The sequence below is a fragment of the Thamnophis sirtalis genome, unplaced genomic scaffold (genome assembly GCF_051295495.1).
Source record: "Thamnophis sirtalis isolate CommonGarterSnake01/CBP01778 unplaced genomic scaffold, rThaSir2_p1.2 scaffold_4, whole genome shotgun sequence".
NCBI lineage: Eukaryota > Metazoa > Chordata > Lepidosauria > Squamata > Natricidae > Thamnophis > Thamnophis sirtalis.
Genome location: NW_028261384.1, coordinates 99,308,771 through 99,326,943, shown reverse-complemented (window position 1 = coordinate 99,326,943; position 18,173 = coordinate 99,308,771). Strand labels below are relative to the sequence as shown.

The window sequence follows — 18,173 nt, the reverse complement described above, 5'->3', positions numbered from 1 at the left end:
TGCTCCAGAATGTGGGATTACTATATAGACTCACTTCCATTATCTCTAGCCAATACACCACGTTTTGGTGCTTTTGGCAGCGTGGGCAGCTGGAAAATGAAGTCAGCATCCCCAAAAAGCTCATCTGTGGAAGGAAGCATGAAGTGCTCCAAAATCTCCTGGTAGACGGCTGCGTTGGCCCTGGACTTAATGAAGCACAGTGGTCCAAATCTTGTTGCTCAGTGGTCCAAAGTCCTCTTTTCTGATGAGAGCAACTTTTGCATATCATTTGGAAACCAAGGACCCAGAGTATGGAGGAAGAATGGAGAGGCCAATCAAGCACAGTAATGCCACGGTCATTGAACCAGGTTTTGGTGCTTTTGGCAAAAGTTCCTCTCGTCAGAAAAGAGGACTTCCTACCGCAGACGAGCTTTATGGGGATGCTGACTTCATTTTCCAGCTGCCCACACTGCCAAAAGCACCAAAACCTGGTTCAATGACTGTGGGATTACTGTGCTTGATTGGCCAGCAAACTCGCCTGACCTGAACCCCATAGAGAATCTATGGGGGCATTGCCAAGAGAAAGATGAGAGACATGAGACCAAACAATGCAGAAGAGCTGAAGGCCGCTATTGAAGCCTCCTGGTCTTTCATAACACCTCAGCAGTGCCACAGGCTGATAGCTTCCATGCCATGCCGCATTGAAGCAGTAATTGCTGCAAAAGGGGCCCAAACCAAGTACTGAGTACATATGCATGCTTATACTTTTCAGAGGTGCGATTGTTCTATGTACAATCCTTGTTTTATTGATTGCATGTAATATTCTAATTTTCTGAGATTATGGATTTGGGGTTTTCATGAGCTGTACGCCATAATCATCACAATTTTGACAAATCACGGCTTGAACTATCTTGCTTTGCATGTAATGAGTCTTATCTCATATATTAGTTTCACCTTTTAAGTTGCATTACTGAAATAAATGATCCTTTGTACGATATTCTAATTTTTTGAGTTTCACCTGTATTTCTGACATTTTGTACTCTGATTCTGTTTCCTATTTTCCTAATCCTAATCTTATTATGTGTTCCATCTTTGCTTATTTTGCATAGTCAAAAACTAAATTAAGAACAAGATTAAAATTTATAAGTTAAAAGTGAAAACCAAAACTAAAAAACTCAGAATGCTAAAATGTTAACAAAGCAGAGTGACCAACCATCCTCAGGATTGCATAGATTCTTAGACTTCCATGGTAAATGGTTGAGCCAGTTCTTAACACTCTTTTAAACAAGTAGAAGAATGGTTTGCTTGCCTCACCCTGAAAGTAAGATGTTACAAAGTATTGGGGCAACTGCAGAGACGTCCTAGAACACACCAGTAGACACACATGCAGTGAATCCCATCAATTCTTTGATTGATGGGATTCCTAGCATGCCCTCCTTGCTTGACTGGGTGGGATGAGTTGATGTAACCGAGACAAAACCAAGCACCCTGGTCCCATGCCTTGAAGAGCTTTAAGGGTGATAACCACACCCTGAATTGGACCAATTGAATTGTTCTAAAAGTAATAGCAAATTTTGTTTATGAAACAAGAAAAAACTATCAAAAAGATTAGACTATGACCTATGACTTATCACTTAGTTTGTATGCACACTGACTGACAGTTTATGTGCCAGAGACAAGTGTCCAATCACACTTGACCAGTAAAGAATTGTGTTATTCTATCCTATCCTATCCTATCCTATCCTATCCTATCCTATCCTATCCTATCCTATCCTATCCTATCCTATCCTATCCTATCCTATCCTATCCTATCCTATCCTATCCTATCCTATCCTATCCTATTGTATTCTATTTGACTAGACTGCACTGCACTGCACTGCACTGCACTGCACTATACTGCACTATACTACACTAGAACAGAACAGAACACAATTATTTACTGGTCAACTGTGATTAGACACACAAGGAATTTGTCTCTGGTGGGTAAACTGTCAGTGTACATACAAACAAAATGATGTCATACGTCATAAATCATACAATATAATCATAATTATGATATAACAACAATTGATAAATCATAATATATCATTATGAGAAGATACTAGAAAGATGAGAAGTGAGAAAGATTAAAAGATGAGAAGTATGTGAAAAAGGACAAGCATAATAGCAATACAGCCTACTACATGGGTAAATATCTTTAGGCATAAGACAGTGCTGTAGGAGTTAGGTGTTTAGCAGAGTGATGGCATGGGGACAAAAACTGCTAGATAGTTGCCATTGACGGCACTGTCCTGAGTCAGATTCCAAAATGGCAGCGTTGATCCAAAACCACAGTTACATCATAATGGATTCTGCTGGAGACTTGGGTTCAAGTCTCTTCAACTAGGGGCTTGCATGATGACCTCAGAAAATCATTTGCAGTTTTGTATCTTCATTTTTGTGAATTTACTTTTTTTAACACTTTGTTTTATTACTGACTTAAAATGTGTTGCATAAATTCCTAATGATAGTTTTAATAATGTTCCAAGAAGCACCCTGTACTATACACTTTTTGTCCCATCTGAATCTGTTGCATTAAGATGAGTTCAAGTGCATGAATATTCATGTGATGACTTTGGAGACATTGAAAGCCAAGCCTTTTTCGTGTGTCTTTCAAGTAGAGTACTTTAAAAATACTTTTATTCTCCAGTTTTTAGAAACGTTTTGTGGTCATGACATTATACTTTTTAAACTGGTTTTGAGATTATTTTTCATTTTTATATCTGATTTGAGTATATTCTGATATATGTATTAATATTTTGTCTGTCATAAATCTGAAAATTCATATCCTCTGTAAGGCAGGTTATGAATTCTATAAAATAAAATTTGATTTCTTACTCATCTCAGATTATTTCTTCTCATAATATCTGGACTGCATAATTTCTTCTGTTATCAATACTTTTGGTATATTTCCCCCTTTCTATTTTTATATATTCTGCCCTGTTGGATTCTTTGTTCCAAAATATTAATCCTGAGCTTACTTATATCATAGGAACTTTATGAAGAAACCTCATCACCAAGTATCCTTTTCCCATTCAACACATTTTTCATAAACTTGACCTTCTGATCCAGTGTTTTTATTTTTCTCTACCATTTCTACTTCTCAGTTAATGGTTTCTCTTTTTCTCCCTCTTCTATCCAGATGACAGTGTTCCTCAGAAAGCACCTTGGGGCATCAACTTAATGAAGAAGAGTAAGAAACCTGTTCCAAGAGCATTTGGTATAAGGTTAGAAGATTGCCAGCCAGCTCCTGACAACAAGGTAGTCTTTTCAATTGCACTAGGTCTTTTATTCTGCATAAGAAAAGAACAGTGTCTAGGGAACTTTGTTAAGGGAAAACTGCTATCATTTCAACATGCCCAATAATCTGCCATGGGATCTAATTTGTGAGCCTTCTGCTTAGAACATAATTACAGCTTAGCCTGTTTTCTTGGTTTTAGTAAACCTGCAGGCAAATGTATGCAGGGAAAGAGATCTGTGTTGAATTGGGAAATGGAAAATGGCAGTAAAGGAAATTGAGTTTTAATCTAATGGGAAGAACTAGATTGCTCAGACATAGTGTTATTTCTTGAGGAATATCCACACAACACTTTCCTAAATAAGAAAGATGGAACATAATGTTAGCAAAATTAACATGGCTTGAAATCTGATTGGAGCACAATATTGTTTGTGGTTTCTTGGGGAATGTGAAACTCATTCCTGAATTTCATTCCCACTTAAAAGACAAGAATCCAAGCTTTGAACATGGATTCATTAGTAGTCAGATCTGGAAGGTGCTTCAGAGTACTTGGATTTGAATTCCGGTAAAATAAATGTGCTTAGAACCCAAAAGATACTGTATACTATATATTGTGTATGATATACACTATATTGCCAAAAGTATTCGCTCACCCATCCAAATAATCAGAATCAGGTGTTCCAATCACTTCCATGGCCACAGGTGTATAAAATCAAGTACCTAGGCATACAGACTGTTTCTACAAACATTTGTGAATGAATGGGTCGCTCTCAGGAGCGCAGTGAATTCCAGCGTGGAACTGTGATAGGATGCCACCTGTGCAACAAATCCAGTTGTGAAATTTCCTCGCTCCTAAATATTCCACAGTCAACTGTCAGCTGTATTATAAGAATGTGGAACTGTTTGGGAATGACAGCAACTCAGCCACAAACTGGTAGGCCACGTAAACTCGTCCAACATCAGTGTGTGACCTCACAAATGCGCTTCTGGAAGAATGGTCAAAACTTCCCATAAACACACTCCTAAACCTTGTGGACAGCCTTCCCAGAAGAGTTGAAGCTGTTATAGCTGCAAAGGGTGGACCAATGTCATATTGAACCCTATGGATTAGGAATAGGATGTCACTTACAGTAAGTTCATATGTGAGTAAAGGCAAGTGAGCGAATACTTTTGGCAATATAGTGTATCTTTGGGGCTAGTCAACTGGTTTAGGCTTCAAATTGCTTCTACTGCATAAAAAAGGTTCTTGGTTTTTAAGGTTCCCAGTCCTGGTACCAGTATCTTTATCATCTTGTCTTCCACAGAAAATCCCCCTGATTGTGGAAGCCTGTTGCAAGGTAGTGGAAGACAAAGGTTTGGAATACATGGGCATCTATCGAGTCCCAGGGAACAATGCTGTGGTATCCAGCCTACAAGAGCAACTAAACAAAGGGGCAGCAGAAATCAACTTGCAAGATGAGGTGAGAATAAGATTGCTTAACTCATACTCTGCTCTCTTCACTTCTATTGAAAGAAAATACCCCAGTACTATTAGATAATACTGACACCTAGCTGTCAGTTGCTTATAGTACATGTGTTTTCATATGAGGCATGTATTGTTTTGTGTTATTTACAGAGCAGATCCAAAATCAGTCCACAATTGCCTTTCTATTAGAAGACACGGCAAGATCAGCAGCAAATAAATTTGTCAAATAAATAAAAATGAATAAGTAATGCAAATACATTTATTACCTTGTCTTAGCTTCTTAGCAGTCTTAATCTTATTATTAATAGTGTGAAGAAAACATTACTTTCCTATTGTTAAAGAGTTCTTGCAAGGATTATAAAAGTGAATATACCAGAATTAATTTGAGCACTTTAAACAGTTTGTACTCCAGGTCTTCTGGATTGCAACTTTCATTTCCTGTGTCAGCTTGGCAACAGGAGTTCTTACTCAAAACAATGGAAGTTTAAGATCTTAATGCATCAGAATGACACAAGGTTATGTAAGCTTACTCTAAAGTCCTTTATGAAAGTGTAAATATTTCCTTCTGTTCATCTTGTGTGCAGAGCCAGGAAAAGTAAGGAATAGGCTTCTTTAGTAGAAGACTACCAATATACTTGCAAATGCATAAAATGCAGCTTCCTACACTGTGTGCTCAATTATTAGGCAAGTTGTGTTTTAGAGGATTAATTTCATTATTGAACAACTACAGTGCTCTCGTAAATGTTAATAAATCTCAAACCTGAATATTTAAGAAAGTAAAGGTAAGGTTTTGGCTTTCTTAGGAGAATATCTACGTGTGCACAATTATTGGGCAAGTATTAGTGTGCAGATTTATTATGCAACTCGATGAAAAACAAAAATGTTCCCATTTCACTCATTTATTTTCATCTGTTTAGCAATAGCAGTAGACTTATATACCGCTTCATAGGCCTTTCAGGCCTCTCTAAGCGGTTTACAGAGAGTCAGCATATTGCCCCCAACAATCTGGGTCCTCATTTTACCCACCTCGGAAGGATGGAAGGCTGAGTCAACCCTGAGCCGGTGAGATTTGAACCGCTGACCTGCTGATCTAGCAGTAGCCTGCAGTGCTGCATTTAACCACTGCGCCACCTTGGCTCTGTTAAAGTGAGAATAATAAAGAAACAACTCAAAATATACAAATAAACATTTCTGACATTTTAAAAAAAGTCAGTGACCAATATAGCCACCCTTCTTTTCAATAACAGTCATAAACCTTCCATTTATGGAGTCTGTCAGTTTATTATCTATTGATGATAAACATTTTGTGCAACAGAAACCACAGCCTCCCAAAACACTGTCTAGAGAGTTGTACTGTTTTCCTTTGCCATAAATCTCCCATTTAAGAAGGGCCCACAAGTTCTAAATAGGGTTTAGAACAGGTGAGGAAGGGGGCCATGTCATTATTCTGTTATCTTTAAGGCCTTTAACTCCATGCAGTGGTGTATTGTTCTGCATAAAAATCATGATCTTCTTGAAAGATGCAGACTTTTTCCTGTACCACTACTTAAAGAAAGTGTCTTCTAAAAAATGGCAGTAGGTTTGGGAGTTAAGTTTCAACCCCCAAAATTCCAACTATCTCACCTTTAATAATACTAGCTCATGCCAGTACCCCACCTCCACCTTGCTGGCATCTGATTCTAAGTGGAGCTCTGTCCCCATTACTGATCCAATCTTGGGTCCATCCATTTGGTCTGTCAAGAGTCACTCTCATCTTATCAGTCCATAAAACTTTTGAAAAACCTGTCTTCAGATATTTCTTGGCCCAGTCTTGCTGTTTCAGCTTATGTGTCTTGTTAAGTGGTGGTTTCAGCCTTCCTTACCTTAGCCATGTGTCTAAGCATTGAACATCTTGTACTTCTGGGCACTCCATGTAGGTTGCAATTCTGGAATATGACAGCACTGGGAGATAATGGATTCCTGGTAGCTTCACGTTTGACTCTTCTCAAATCTTTGGCAGTTAATTTGCATCTTTTTTTCCTCAACACTTTTCTTGTGACCCTGTGGATTATTTGCACCAAAGGTTTAATGGTTCTGTGATTATCCCTCAATATCTTAGAAATTTCAAGAGTGCTGCATCTCTCTGAAAGACTTGTGACTTTTCAGGGTCACTTAAATCTCTTTTTTGGCTCATTTTGCCTGAAAAAAAGAAACTGCCTAATAATTATGCACACCTTGATATAGGGTGTTGATCTCCTTAGGTCACATCCTCCTTCATTACACAAATACACATCACCTGATATGCTTATATCCACTAAGTACTCAAGTTTATACAGCGTGGAGGTGGAAAATATGCATAAACATGATGATATGGTCAAAATATTCCTTTGCCTAATAATTGTGCACACAGTGTATTATAATCTAATTGCCGATCTAATTACAAAAAGTAGATGAAGCCAGTGAAGAATGTTCATAGCCAGGGCCATTTGCCTTCTTTAAAAATTATTTTTTTTTAAATAAATGTTTGATCTCAACATGCTTTACGGTGTTTGGGAAATGTAAAATGTTTTATGTAACAATAAGTGAAAATTGAAATTGAAATAAGTATCAAAGAACTGTTTTCATTTTCCATCTCCAGAGATGGCAAGACTTGAATGTTATTTGCAGCCTCTTGAAGTCTTTCTTTCGGAAGCTCCCAGAGCCTCTGTTTACCGACGGTGAGTTATGGCGGTCTACTATCCCTTCGCTGCTTTACCAGTCATGATTTTTCCCAGAAATTCAGACAGGAAATATTAACCTTTGATTTCTAAGGGACTTTGTATGATCTTTTTCTAGTTGAATCAGAGCATAGTTTCTCTCTTGCCCAAGCCATAGCTGGTAAATCACATTTTTCTAAGAGGTGTAGAAATTGGTATTACAAAATCACTAAGGATTCAGCTTCAGTTTCATTTTTCAAGAACTGATAGAAAAGGACCTGATTCAGACTTTTAGGACCTGAGTTTCAATTGGAATGTGATTGTGGGGAGTGGGAAAAATCCTCACTTCTCTGGTAACTTGCTATTATAATGCAGTTCTCACAGCTGCACATTGCATGCTTCAACTGTAGTAATAATACCACAACGCATATTACTCCATGGTAGTATGTGTTGTGTGCTGAGGTAAGGACTACCTCTTCTAATTGTTTTAGAAGAAGATGGAGAAAAGAATGCCCTGGTAGTTATGGCATAGTGTGGGGAAGGAGGAAGTTCATTAAACCATAGACAGTGGCAAGACACCAAGAAGTAAAGGTGATTTCTTTCCCCAATGCCTGAAATTCTTTATGTAATACTTTTGCTGCCTGCAAAAATCTATTTTCTTTCACAGGAAATAAATAATTTCGAAATGCAGATTCCCAAGCTGCCCTAGGTTAAGCAGGGAAAGAGAAAGCATAGTTTAATTTCAGGAGGGAGAAAATCAAATGTTTTAGCCAGGCAAGTTGTAGTAAGTTCTCAAGTAAGTTCTCAAGAAGCCTGTTAGAATTATATTTTCCCAAGCCAGTAAGGCTGAAATGTTCCCAATTTGCCTCCTATTTCCATGTCTTGAAAAAAACGTTGGCACTCTTTGACCTTTTCAGGTCTATTCACTATAATCTATAAATGAAGTTTTATTAAGAAAAGGAGATGCATATTCCTTATGTTCAACTAAACACTGAATAGTTAGGTAAAAATGGGTTAGACGCACATGGCAATACATGTTTATTTCACTAACTCTCTATTTGCGTCAGGTCAGGAATGAATTCAAATAGTTGATTGCAGGAACACAATTTTTTACAGGCTGAGCATATGGCATGAGGACTATGAAGTTGTGCTGGAGGAATCCAGTCATTGTTGGATGCAGTCATGGAAGAGAATAGGATGTGACAAGAAAAAAATATATAAATTAAAGAAATTCATTAATTAATATATATTTTTCACAAATAACCAAACTTTGGGGAGGTCACGGGGTATCTCATGCTTTAAATTTCTAAATAGCTAAGAAGGAGTTACCTTAAGATAGCTTTTCCTTTCAGGTATGCCAGATTATATACCGTATTTTTGGAATATAAGAAGCACCTTTTTCCCTCAATAAAGGAGGTGAAAATCTTATACACTGAATATGGCCTACTGAAACCCCATCCCCATTGCAAAAATGGATGCAGAGAGGGTTTGGGAGGCTTGCAAAGTGCTCCTGGGGGCTCAGGAGGGCAAAAAAGAGCAAAAAACGGGCCGTTTTTGCCCCCTCCCAGCCCTCAGGAGCACTCTACAAGCCTCCCAAAACTCTGCCTGCCCCCCTTTTTTTTCTCTCCAAAAAATGAGGCCTGCAGCGGGTTTGGGAGGTCTGAAGAGTGCAAAAACTTTTTTTAAAAAAAATTACCTCTTTAAAATCATGGTGGGTCTTATACTCTTATAGTCCGAAAAATATGGTAGGTCCCATTACTCACAGATAACATATAATTTAGTCATGATAACCAAGATTTATTTTTTAATCCCATCTTTCTTTTGGAAAGTGTTTGAAATCACACCTGATTTTTCAGAAACTTGTTTATTTCCCCCTGTAATACTATGCTGTGCTTGTTCATGGCTATGATAAAAGCGAATGTTGTATCTCCCCCACCAAATTTACAGTGAAGTGTTTTCCTAATTATTCTTACCACTTAAATATAACACATAAGTTAAATAAATTAAACAAATTCAGAATTCCAGAGTTAAGAAATGAAGTTAGTAAGTGAACACAGAAATTAATAGCAGCTCTAGATACCTTAACTCCCAATCCCAAAGCTGAAATTAAATTGTAGAAATGAATGATCTTTCAAGAGATACTTTGAATCTCATTCTCAATTGTTCTGAACTGCTCAATTTGTTTTGTCCTAAAACTGATACCACAAATCAGAAATGTTTTTTCCCCCAAGATAAATACAATGACTTTATTGAAGCCAACCGGATTGAAGATGCCAGTGAAAGGATGAAGACCTTACGCAAACTGGTAAGCCCCTGGAAGTTTCTACTAGCTTTTTCCTTGGAGAACTACTATGGGGAAATGTCAACATCTGCTTTCTGCTTTGCAGTTCAGTGATAGAACACTATTTATTGATTGATTGATTGATTGATTGGGTGTGTGTGTGGAGAGAATCCAGGATAGGATGATTGAGCCTCTCCTATATGCTTTCTGCACTCCAACAAGGAACAATCTTCATAATGAAAAGTAACACTTCCTTTTATGCTGAAGATTCAGTCTCTAGCATTTTAAATTAGTCAGAGATAGATTCCCATCAGAAGCCTTTCTGAGCCACTGAAGATTATATTGAGCTTAATATATCTAGGCAGCAAGTGCAACTTCTGACCACCAATACATCAGCTTCATTGGACACAACTAGACCAAAGAAGACTTGCTTTAAATCCTGATATCTTATATTGTACACTTTAAAAGAAGGTACTATTGTAGAGAATGGCCCAGATTGCTCAGTTACGTTATTTTGTGTAAGATTAATTTTGAATTTATAAGAGAAAAAAGACATGTGAACATAAGCATCAGTCTCCCGTAGAAGGGGATAGAATGGGTTTGTAATATGCTTGCTTGATGCAGATCTGAAAACTGATTCTTTTATTGTATATATCACTGTTAAGCACATTTCCCCCTTCCTTCTTTTCTCTTTTCCCATGTATTAAGAATCACTGTATCATTACTGGTGGCATGCCAGTTTCTTTACATGTCTTTTGAAGTTTTTTAAGAATTGAGAGCATGAAGCATTCCTTATTCAATTGAAAGCCATCTGGTAACTAATTTAAAACAAGCTTGAGATGGGAATGTCACACAGAATTAATGCAAGAAATAGTGGGCAGTACTAAGGCAAGCAAAACATACTTTTCTTAAAGAGCAGAGAAGACGTAACTATTAGGAAACATTGTGTAGCCTTGTCATAGTGCAGGGCATACAAATATACATATTATTGGTATGCTTTAAAAATTCTTATGAGTAATTATACTCTTACATAATATATAAGAGAAGATAGTATGGAAGACTATCTTTCATTATAGAAGAACAGTGGAATTCTAGAGCTGACATCTTCCTATGGTACCACTTCTTTTGTGTCCATCTTTAAAACACAAAGTAATGGATTGAAACTAGAGAAGGAGAGAGAATAAGATCTAGTTTCATAAAATGAGACAAATAAATACTCCTGGTTGGTTTTTTAAAATACATTTCTTCCATCTCTGATTCAGATCCGGGATTTGCCAGGCCATTATTATGAGACCCTCAAGTTCCTGGTGGAACACCTCAAGACAATTGCAGACCATTCTGAGAAGAATAAGGTAATGTTTGCTCACTGCACCTGCCTTCCCTACCCAGAAGCCTGTGTACAGTAGAATAGTTTTAGTTTAGTTTATTTGTATGCCACCCTTTTCCCTAAAGGGACTCAGGGCGGCTCACAGCTCAAAGGGAGGGGAAAAACAAACAGAATTACAAAAAACATAAAAAGCCATACATAGTTAAAACACAACAATCATACCATTCGAAGTGGGGCAGCGAGTCTTTAGCCCCAGGCCTGTGGGAACAGCCAGGATTTAAGGGCTATGCGGAAGGCCTGGAGGTGAGGGTACGAATCTCCACGGGGAGTTCGTTCCAGAGGGTCGGAGCAGCCACAGAGAAGGCTCTCCTCCGGGTAGTCGCCAGTCGACACTGGCCGGCTGATGGAATTCGGAGGAGGCCTAGTCTGTGGGATCTAATTGGTCTAGTGGAGGTAATTGGCAGTAGGCGGTCTCTCAAGTACCCAGATCCAATACCATGAAGGGCTTTGTAGGTGACAACTAGCACCTTGAAGTGTACCCGGAGATCAACAGGCAGCCAGTGCAGCTCACGGAGGATAGGTGTTACGTGGGTGAAGCAAGGTGCACCCACGATCGCTCGCGCGGCTGCATTCTGGACAAGCTGAAGTCGCCGAATACTCTTCAAGGGCAGCCCCATGTAGAGCACGTTGCAGTAATCCAGTCTAGAGGTCACAAGGGCACGAGTGACTGTTGTGAGAGCCTCCCGATTCAGGTAGGGACGCAACTGGTGCACCAGGCGAACCTGGGCAAATGCCCCCCTGGTCACAGCTGACAAATGGTGTTCAAAAGACAGCTGTGGGTCCAGGAGGACTCCCAAGTTGCGAACCCTGTCTGAGGGGCGTACTGTTTGACCCCCCAGCCTGAGAGGTGGAACACTTAGGAGGGAAGCACAGCAGCCACTCGGTCTTATCTGGATTGAGAACAAGCTTGTTAACCCCCATCCAGTCCCTAACAGCCTCGAGGCCCTGGCACATCACGTCTATCACTTCATTGAGTTGGCACGGGGCGGACAGATACAGCTGTGTATCATCCGCATACTGGTGGTGTTTTATCCTGTGCCGTCGAATGATCTCACCCAGCGGTTTCATGTAGATATTAAAAAGGAGGGGGGACAGGACCGAACCCTGCGGCACCCCATACGTTAGAGGCCTAGGGGTCAATCTCTGCCCTCCGACCAACACCGACTGCGACCTGTCCGAGAGGTAAGAGGAGAACCACCGTAAGACAGTGCCTCCCACCCCCACCTCCCGCAGTCGTCGCAGAAGGATACCATGGTCGATGGTATCGAAAGCTGCAGAAAGGTCAAGGAGTACTAGGATGGAGGCATGACCTCCATCCCTAGCTCTCCAGAGATCATCGATCAATGCAACCAAAGCAGTTTCCGTGCTGTAGCCAGGCCTGAAACCCGACTGGAAGGGATCTAGATAATTGGTTTCCTCCAAGGACTGCTGGAGCTGAAAGGCCACCACCTTCTCAACAACCTTCCCCACAAAGGGGAGGTTGGAGACTGGACGATAGTTGTTTAGGACGGCTGGATCCAAAGATGGCTTCTTCAGGAGGGGTCTCACCACCGCCGCCTTTAATGCGGGGGGAAAGACCCCCTCCCGAAGGGAGGCGGCAACAACCGCCTGGATCCAGCCCCGTGTCACCTCCCTGCTGTTAACAACCAGCCAGGAGGGGCATGGGTCCAGTACACATGTGGAGGCACTTACAGCTCTCATGGCCTTGTCCACGTCCTCAGGGGTAACAGCTTGAAAATCAATCCAGTGATGTCCTACCAGATTATCCCTTGGTGCCTCAGCTGGTTCTGCAGGATTGGAGTCCAGGTCCGCCCGAAGCTGAGCAACTTTATCCGCGAGGAATTGGACGTAGTCCTCAGCTCTGCCTTGCAAAGGATCGCTCGTATCCCTCCTATTTAGGAGGGAACGGGTTATCCTGAACAAGGCGGCTGGGCGCGACTCAGCGGAAGCAATCAGAGAGGCAATGTATGTTCTTTTTGACGTCCTAATTGCCCGGATGTAATCTCTGATGCTGGATGTTAAAAGTGCTCGGTCTGACTCGGACTTACTGGATCTCCATCGGTGCTCTAGGCGTCTCTTTCGGCGCTTCATCTCCAGGAGTTCCTCAGTAAACCAAGGGGCCCTCCTGGATCCACTGCCTCGGATCGGCCGTAAAGGCGCAATCCGGTTAAGAGCCTCTGTCGCTGCTGAATTCCAAGCAGCAACCAGAGTCTCCGCCGGAGTGCGGGCGAGAGTATCAGGAATAACCCCAAGCTCCGTCTGAAAACCCGACGGGTCCATAAGTCACCTGGGGTGGAACCACCTGGTCGGTTCCTCCTCCCTACAGTGGGGGTTTGGTCTCTGAAAGTCAAGCCTCACTAGGTAGTGGTCCGACCATGACAGGGGTAAGATCTCACTACCCCTCAGACCAAGGTCACAACTCCACTGCTCCGAGAGAAATACGAGGTCAAGCATGTGACCCGCTGAGTGAGTTGGGCCCCGATTACTTGGGTCAAGCCCATGGCTGTCATGGAAGCCATGAACTCCTGCGCTCCATCAGCGTGTTCACCGAGCGAAGGCAAATATTCAGCTATTTCATGGAAAGGAGGATTAAGAGGTACATGATCTAGGAAACTGAATTTTTAGTTTGATTGTGGGATGCAGCTCTTCAAATATCACTAAGATTTTATCTGGGGACATATCAGCTTTATCTTTCAAAATTCTGTTTACCAATCTGATTCTTTTCCAATGTGCTCTTATGATTTCTAATTATTGGAATAAATACAAGGGATGACAGACATAACAGCCCAATATGCCTGGACTTCACCAATGAAGAAACCTGGGATAGTTCTGTATCCTGAATTCCTACAACATATTATAGGGTTTGTGGGTTATGGTTAGGAAAAACTTTCCGTAATGGAATGTCAGAGATCACCTCTTGAATATTCAAGTGAGAACCTTTTCCCAAGAATTTAATACTGAAAGGTTTTTGATTTAGTAGCAAGAATCAACAATTCTGCCTCAAAAGGAAATGTCCCTCCATCTCTTCCTTCCTTGATTGCTATCCTAATTTAGTTAACCTGTAGCATAGATGGACTGTTGTGACCCAAGAAGAAATTCCCTCCCTCCTTTCCTTCCTTCCCCTATCCATCCATTTTAATTCAATTAACCTTCAGAATAATATAATTCCAGACACTTTAAAAAAGGGCTTTAACAGCAATATCTTAGCAGATGAAACAGTGATCAATAAATGAATTTCAGTTGTTTCTTAAAAGAATTCTTACTTTTTGTATTTCCTTGTAATATGTACTTTTAGCTAAGAAGCACAAGAATCTTTTACTCACTTATTATTTTTGTGAATGGATTACCAACTAATTTTATAATCTGTAGATTGAACCAGAATTCACATTATGTAATATTTTTGCTGTTTATTTCAGATTCTTTAAGTTCTTAAACTTAATAGTTAATTTTGTTTTGTCCAAAGTTGAAGATAGACTCATCCAATGAAGACTTTTCAATCTTGTCATTTGGAAGGTCTCTAATAGCTATAAATGGCTAATAGGCAATTTCTGAAAGTGATTAGAAAGTGAGATTTGCAAATTTATTGTCTTTAAAAGGGACAGCTGCCATTGCAAGAAAGATTGCTAATCCCTTGGTCTCCTGTCATTCACATTCATTGAAAACCATTGTCCTTTGGTAGATTCACAAGGAGCGCCATCAGGAGTATACATGAACAATTTCCCATCCTTTCCTTTCTGGAGAGGTTCCATGGAAGCAATCTATCCAACTGCTTCTTTGGTCATTGTCATGGTTATCAGCTCTGCAAAAGCTATTTTCAGTTTTTCAAATCTCCCTTGGAAGTTCCCAGAATTCACCTTTTTTCTTACCCAGCAACATATTTTAAGAATGGCCTAAGCAGAGTTTGAACCTTGATGGGTTTAAACAAAATTTCCCTTTACTTTGATGAATTCCCATGTGGTGTTTTAGGCCTGTTTCCCTGAATTATTCTATTTGTAGTCCTTATATAAAAGAAAATTTCTAAACTCCCAATTAGCTCCCTTCCTTACCAGATTCCACAAAGAGATATCTGTAATGAAAGGGCTGTATAAATAACAGACTTTCTAATTTCCCCCTTGTGTTGGGAGAATGTGAAATGAGTTTACTAATTGCAACACCCCTTCCTGCTACATGAACTCTGCTATGCTTGTTTGTGTCCTGAAGAATTTAGAAATCTGACTTCCCTGAGTCTAAATTGCCTTGAATTTGGCTCTTTGCAATATTTAAAACAGTTCTTTGTGGTTAAGATACATGAAAAAAAAATCATAGGGCTTTCTTAGAACTCAAAGCAGAGAGGCTAATGTGACATGAATTCAGAGATAAGATATATAACTTCACTCCAGCCTTGTTGACAACAGTTCATCTTATAGGAAAAAAATGCAATTGTATTGCAGATGGAGCCGCGGAATCTTGCCTTGGTATTTGGCCCCACGCTAGTTCGAACGTCGGAGGATAACATGACTGACATGGTGACACATATGCCTGATCGCTATAAAATTGTGGAGACCCTCATACAACACGTAAGGAACAAGGGGGGATTGGATCTACGATCTAAGTAGTGAACAATTTAGAGTGGTCTAATTCTATATACACTATATTGCCAAAAGTATTCGCTCACCTGCCTTCACTCACATATGAATTTACTGTAAGTGACATCTCATTCCTAATCCATAGGGTTCAATATGACATCGGTCTACCCTTTGCAGCTATAACAGCTTCAACTCTTCTGGGAAGGCTGTCCACAAGGTTTAGGAGTGTGTTTATGGGAAGTTTTGACCATTCTTCCAGAAGCGCATTTGTGAGGTCACACACTGATGTTGGACAAGTACGCCTGGCTCTCAGTCTCCGCTCTAATTCATCCCAAAGGTGGTCTATCGGTTTGAGGTCAGGACTCTGTGCAGGCCAGTCAAGTTCATCCATACCAGACTTTGTCATCCATGTCTTTATGGACCTTGCTTTGTGCATTGGTGCACACTCATGTTGGAAGAGGAAGGGGCCAGCTCCAAACTGTTCCCACAAAGTTGGGAGCATGGAATTGTCCAAAATGTCTTGATATGCTGAAGCATTCAGAGTTCCTTTCACTGGAACTAAGGGGCCAAGCCAAGCTCCTGAAAAACAACCCCACACCATAATCCCCCCTCCATCAAACTTTACACTTGGCACAATGCAGTCAACCGCCAAACCCAGACTCGTCCATCAGATTGCCAGATGGAGAAGCGCAATTCGTCACTCCAGGGAACGCGTCTCCATTGCTCTAGAGTCTAGTGGCGGCGTGCTTTACACCACTGCATCTGACGCTTTGCATCGCACTTGGTGATGTATGGCTTGGATGCAGCTGCTCGGCCATGGAAACCCATTTCATGAAGTTCTCTGTGTACTGTTCTTGAGCTAATCTGAAGGCCACATGACGTTTGGAGGTCTGTAGTGATTGACTCTGCAGAAAGTCGGTGACTTCTTCGCACTATGTGCCTCAACATCCGCTCCATCAGTTTACGTGGCCTACCACTTCGTGGCTGAGTTGCTGTTGTTCCCAAACACTTCCACGTTCTTATAATACAGCTGACAGTTGACTGTGGAATATTTAGGAGCAAGGAAATTTCACGACTGGATTTGTTGCACAGGTGGCATCCTATTAGAGTTCCACACTGGAATTCACTGAGCTCCTGAGAGCGACCAATTCTTTCACAAATGTTTGCGAAAACAGTCTGCATGCCTAGATACTTGATTTTATACACCTGTATTGAAACACCTGTTTCTGATTATTTGGATGAGCGAATACTTTTGGCAATATAGTGTATATCAATAATTATGCATATGAGTTGATTTTAAAATTGTCTTCAGAAGTCCTTGCTTGGTGTTGTCATTAAATATATCATCAAATGAATCACAAGTATTTGTTGGGAAGATTCTCTATTTGGAGAAGATTGCTTTATAAAAGGAATGTGTGATCTGCTAGATATTATTGAATGAAATGTACTAGCAGCAGTATTTGTAATTCAGGAGCATATGGGGAGTCATACTTTCCCCATTGCTCTTTTAAATAAATTAAGGGCAGTAATAATATTAAAGCATCAAAAGTAAACAAAATAATAAGACCCTTTATTAGAATATTAATTCTGCTAATTAGTAGCACCCAATTCTTTATTTAATAGTGTGCAGATCCTTTACCTTGAATTGTAGTGTTCAGTTACTGGATTGATTGCAAATAGTTCAAAGGATTTCTATTTTTAGATAATAATTAAAAAAAACCCCTTTTTGTTTTATTAGTTGTAAAGATATATTTCAGTAATCCCCAGTAATCATTAGGGCAGAAATGGAGAATTTATTTATTATGCCTATATGATCATACTCCTCATAAATAGTATATGGTATTTATATGCAGCCTATTTCTTCAGAAGGGTATGTTGGTGTACACCATTCTTTTCTCTCACTTCCTCTTTTTATCCTTACACCAATCCTGTTTAATATAGTACACTGAGAAAAAATGTTTGGTTCCAAATCACTCAATCAACGTCATGGCTAAATAGAGATTTCAACTGGATCTTCTTGGTCCTGGCCCAGCTTTCATTATAGCTGGAAAGAGCCAATCATGCTCTAGTTTTGTATCTCCTCATTCTTTACGCATGTCCAAATTCTTTCCAAAGAGTTGGTACCTTCTCATTGAGAAGTTCAAGGAATGGTTTTGTATGTGGCTTATCTGTTTTAAAATGTTAAACTTAGTTTCAGTAAGCAGTGGACGTGTGCCCCAACATGGCAAGTACTTTTTGGATTATCTAGTGTGCCACATTAGCATGTAAAATATGATCAACTCTAAATGAACACAAGCAGAAGGCCAGAGAAAGTGTCAAGTGCTTACCTCAAAAACATTGGGGTATTTATAAGATGTATCAATTGACTGTAAGACTCATTTCCAATAATCTAATCTAATAATCATGTATGACTTGATGCAATGATTCAGAGCATGTAAATTATATTGAATTAGCTCTTGAATATTAAGTCAATGGTGGAATGAAGCACTGCACAAATCTTGCAACAGACTGTAAAGTTTATTTGAATCTGAAACTAAAGCTAAC

At 39.9% G+C, this 18,173-nt stretch overlaps 1 protein-coding gene across 7 annotated transcripts in view; it reads left to right on the top strand.

Moving 5' to 3' along the window:
- ARHGAP23 (Rho GTPase activating protein 23) overlaps positions 1-18,173 on the top strand; it is a 218,195-nt gene that overhangs the window by 182,725 nt on the left and 17,297 nt on the right. For all 7 annotated transcript variants that reach the window (XM_087713561.1, XM_087713557.1, XM_087713560.1 and 4 more), the window contains exons 15-20: positions 3,161-3,279; positions 4,561-4,716; positions 7,339-7,417; positions 9,628-9,701; positions 10,940-11,029; positions 15,495-15,620. In XM_087713561.1, the coding sequence (XP_087569687.1) occupies positions 3,161-3,279; positions 4,561-4,716; positions 7,339-7,417; positions 9,628-9,701; positions 10,940-11,029; positions 15,495-15,620 (644 nt within the window). The remainder of the gene's footprint in view (positions 1-3,160; positions 3,280-4,560; positions 4,717-7,338; positions 7,418-9,627; positions 9,702-10,939; positions 11,030-15,494; positions 15,621-18,173) is intronic.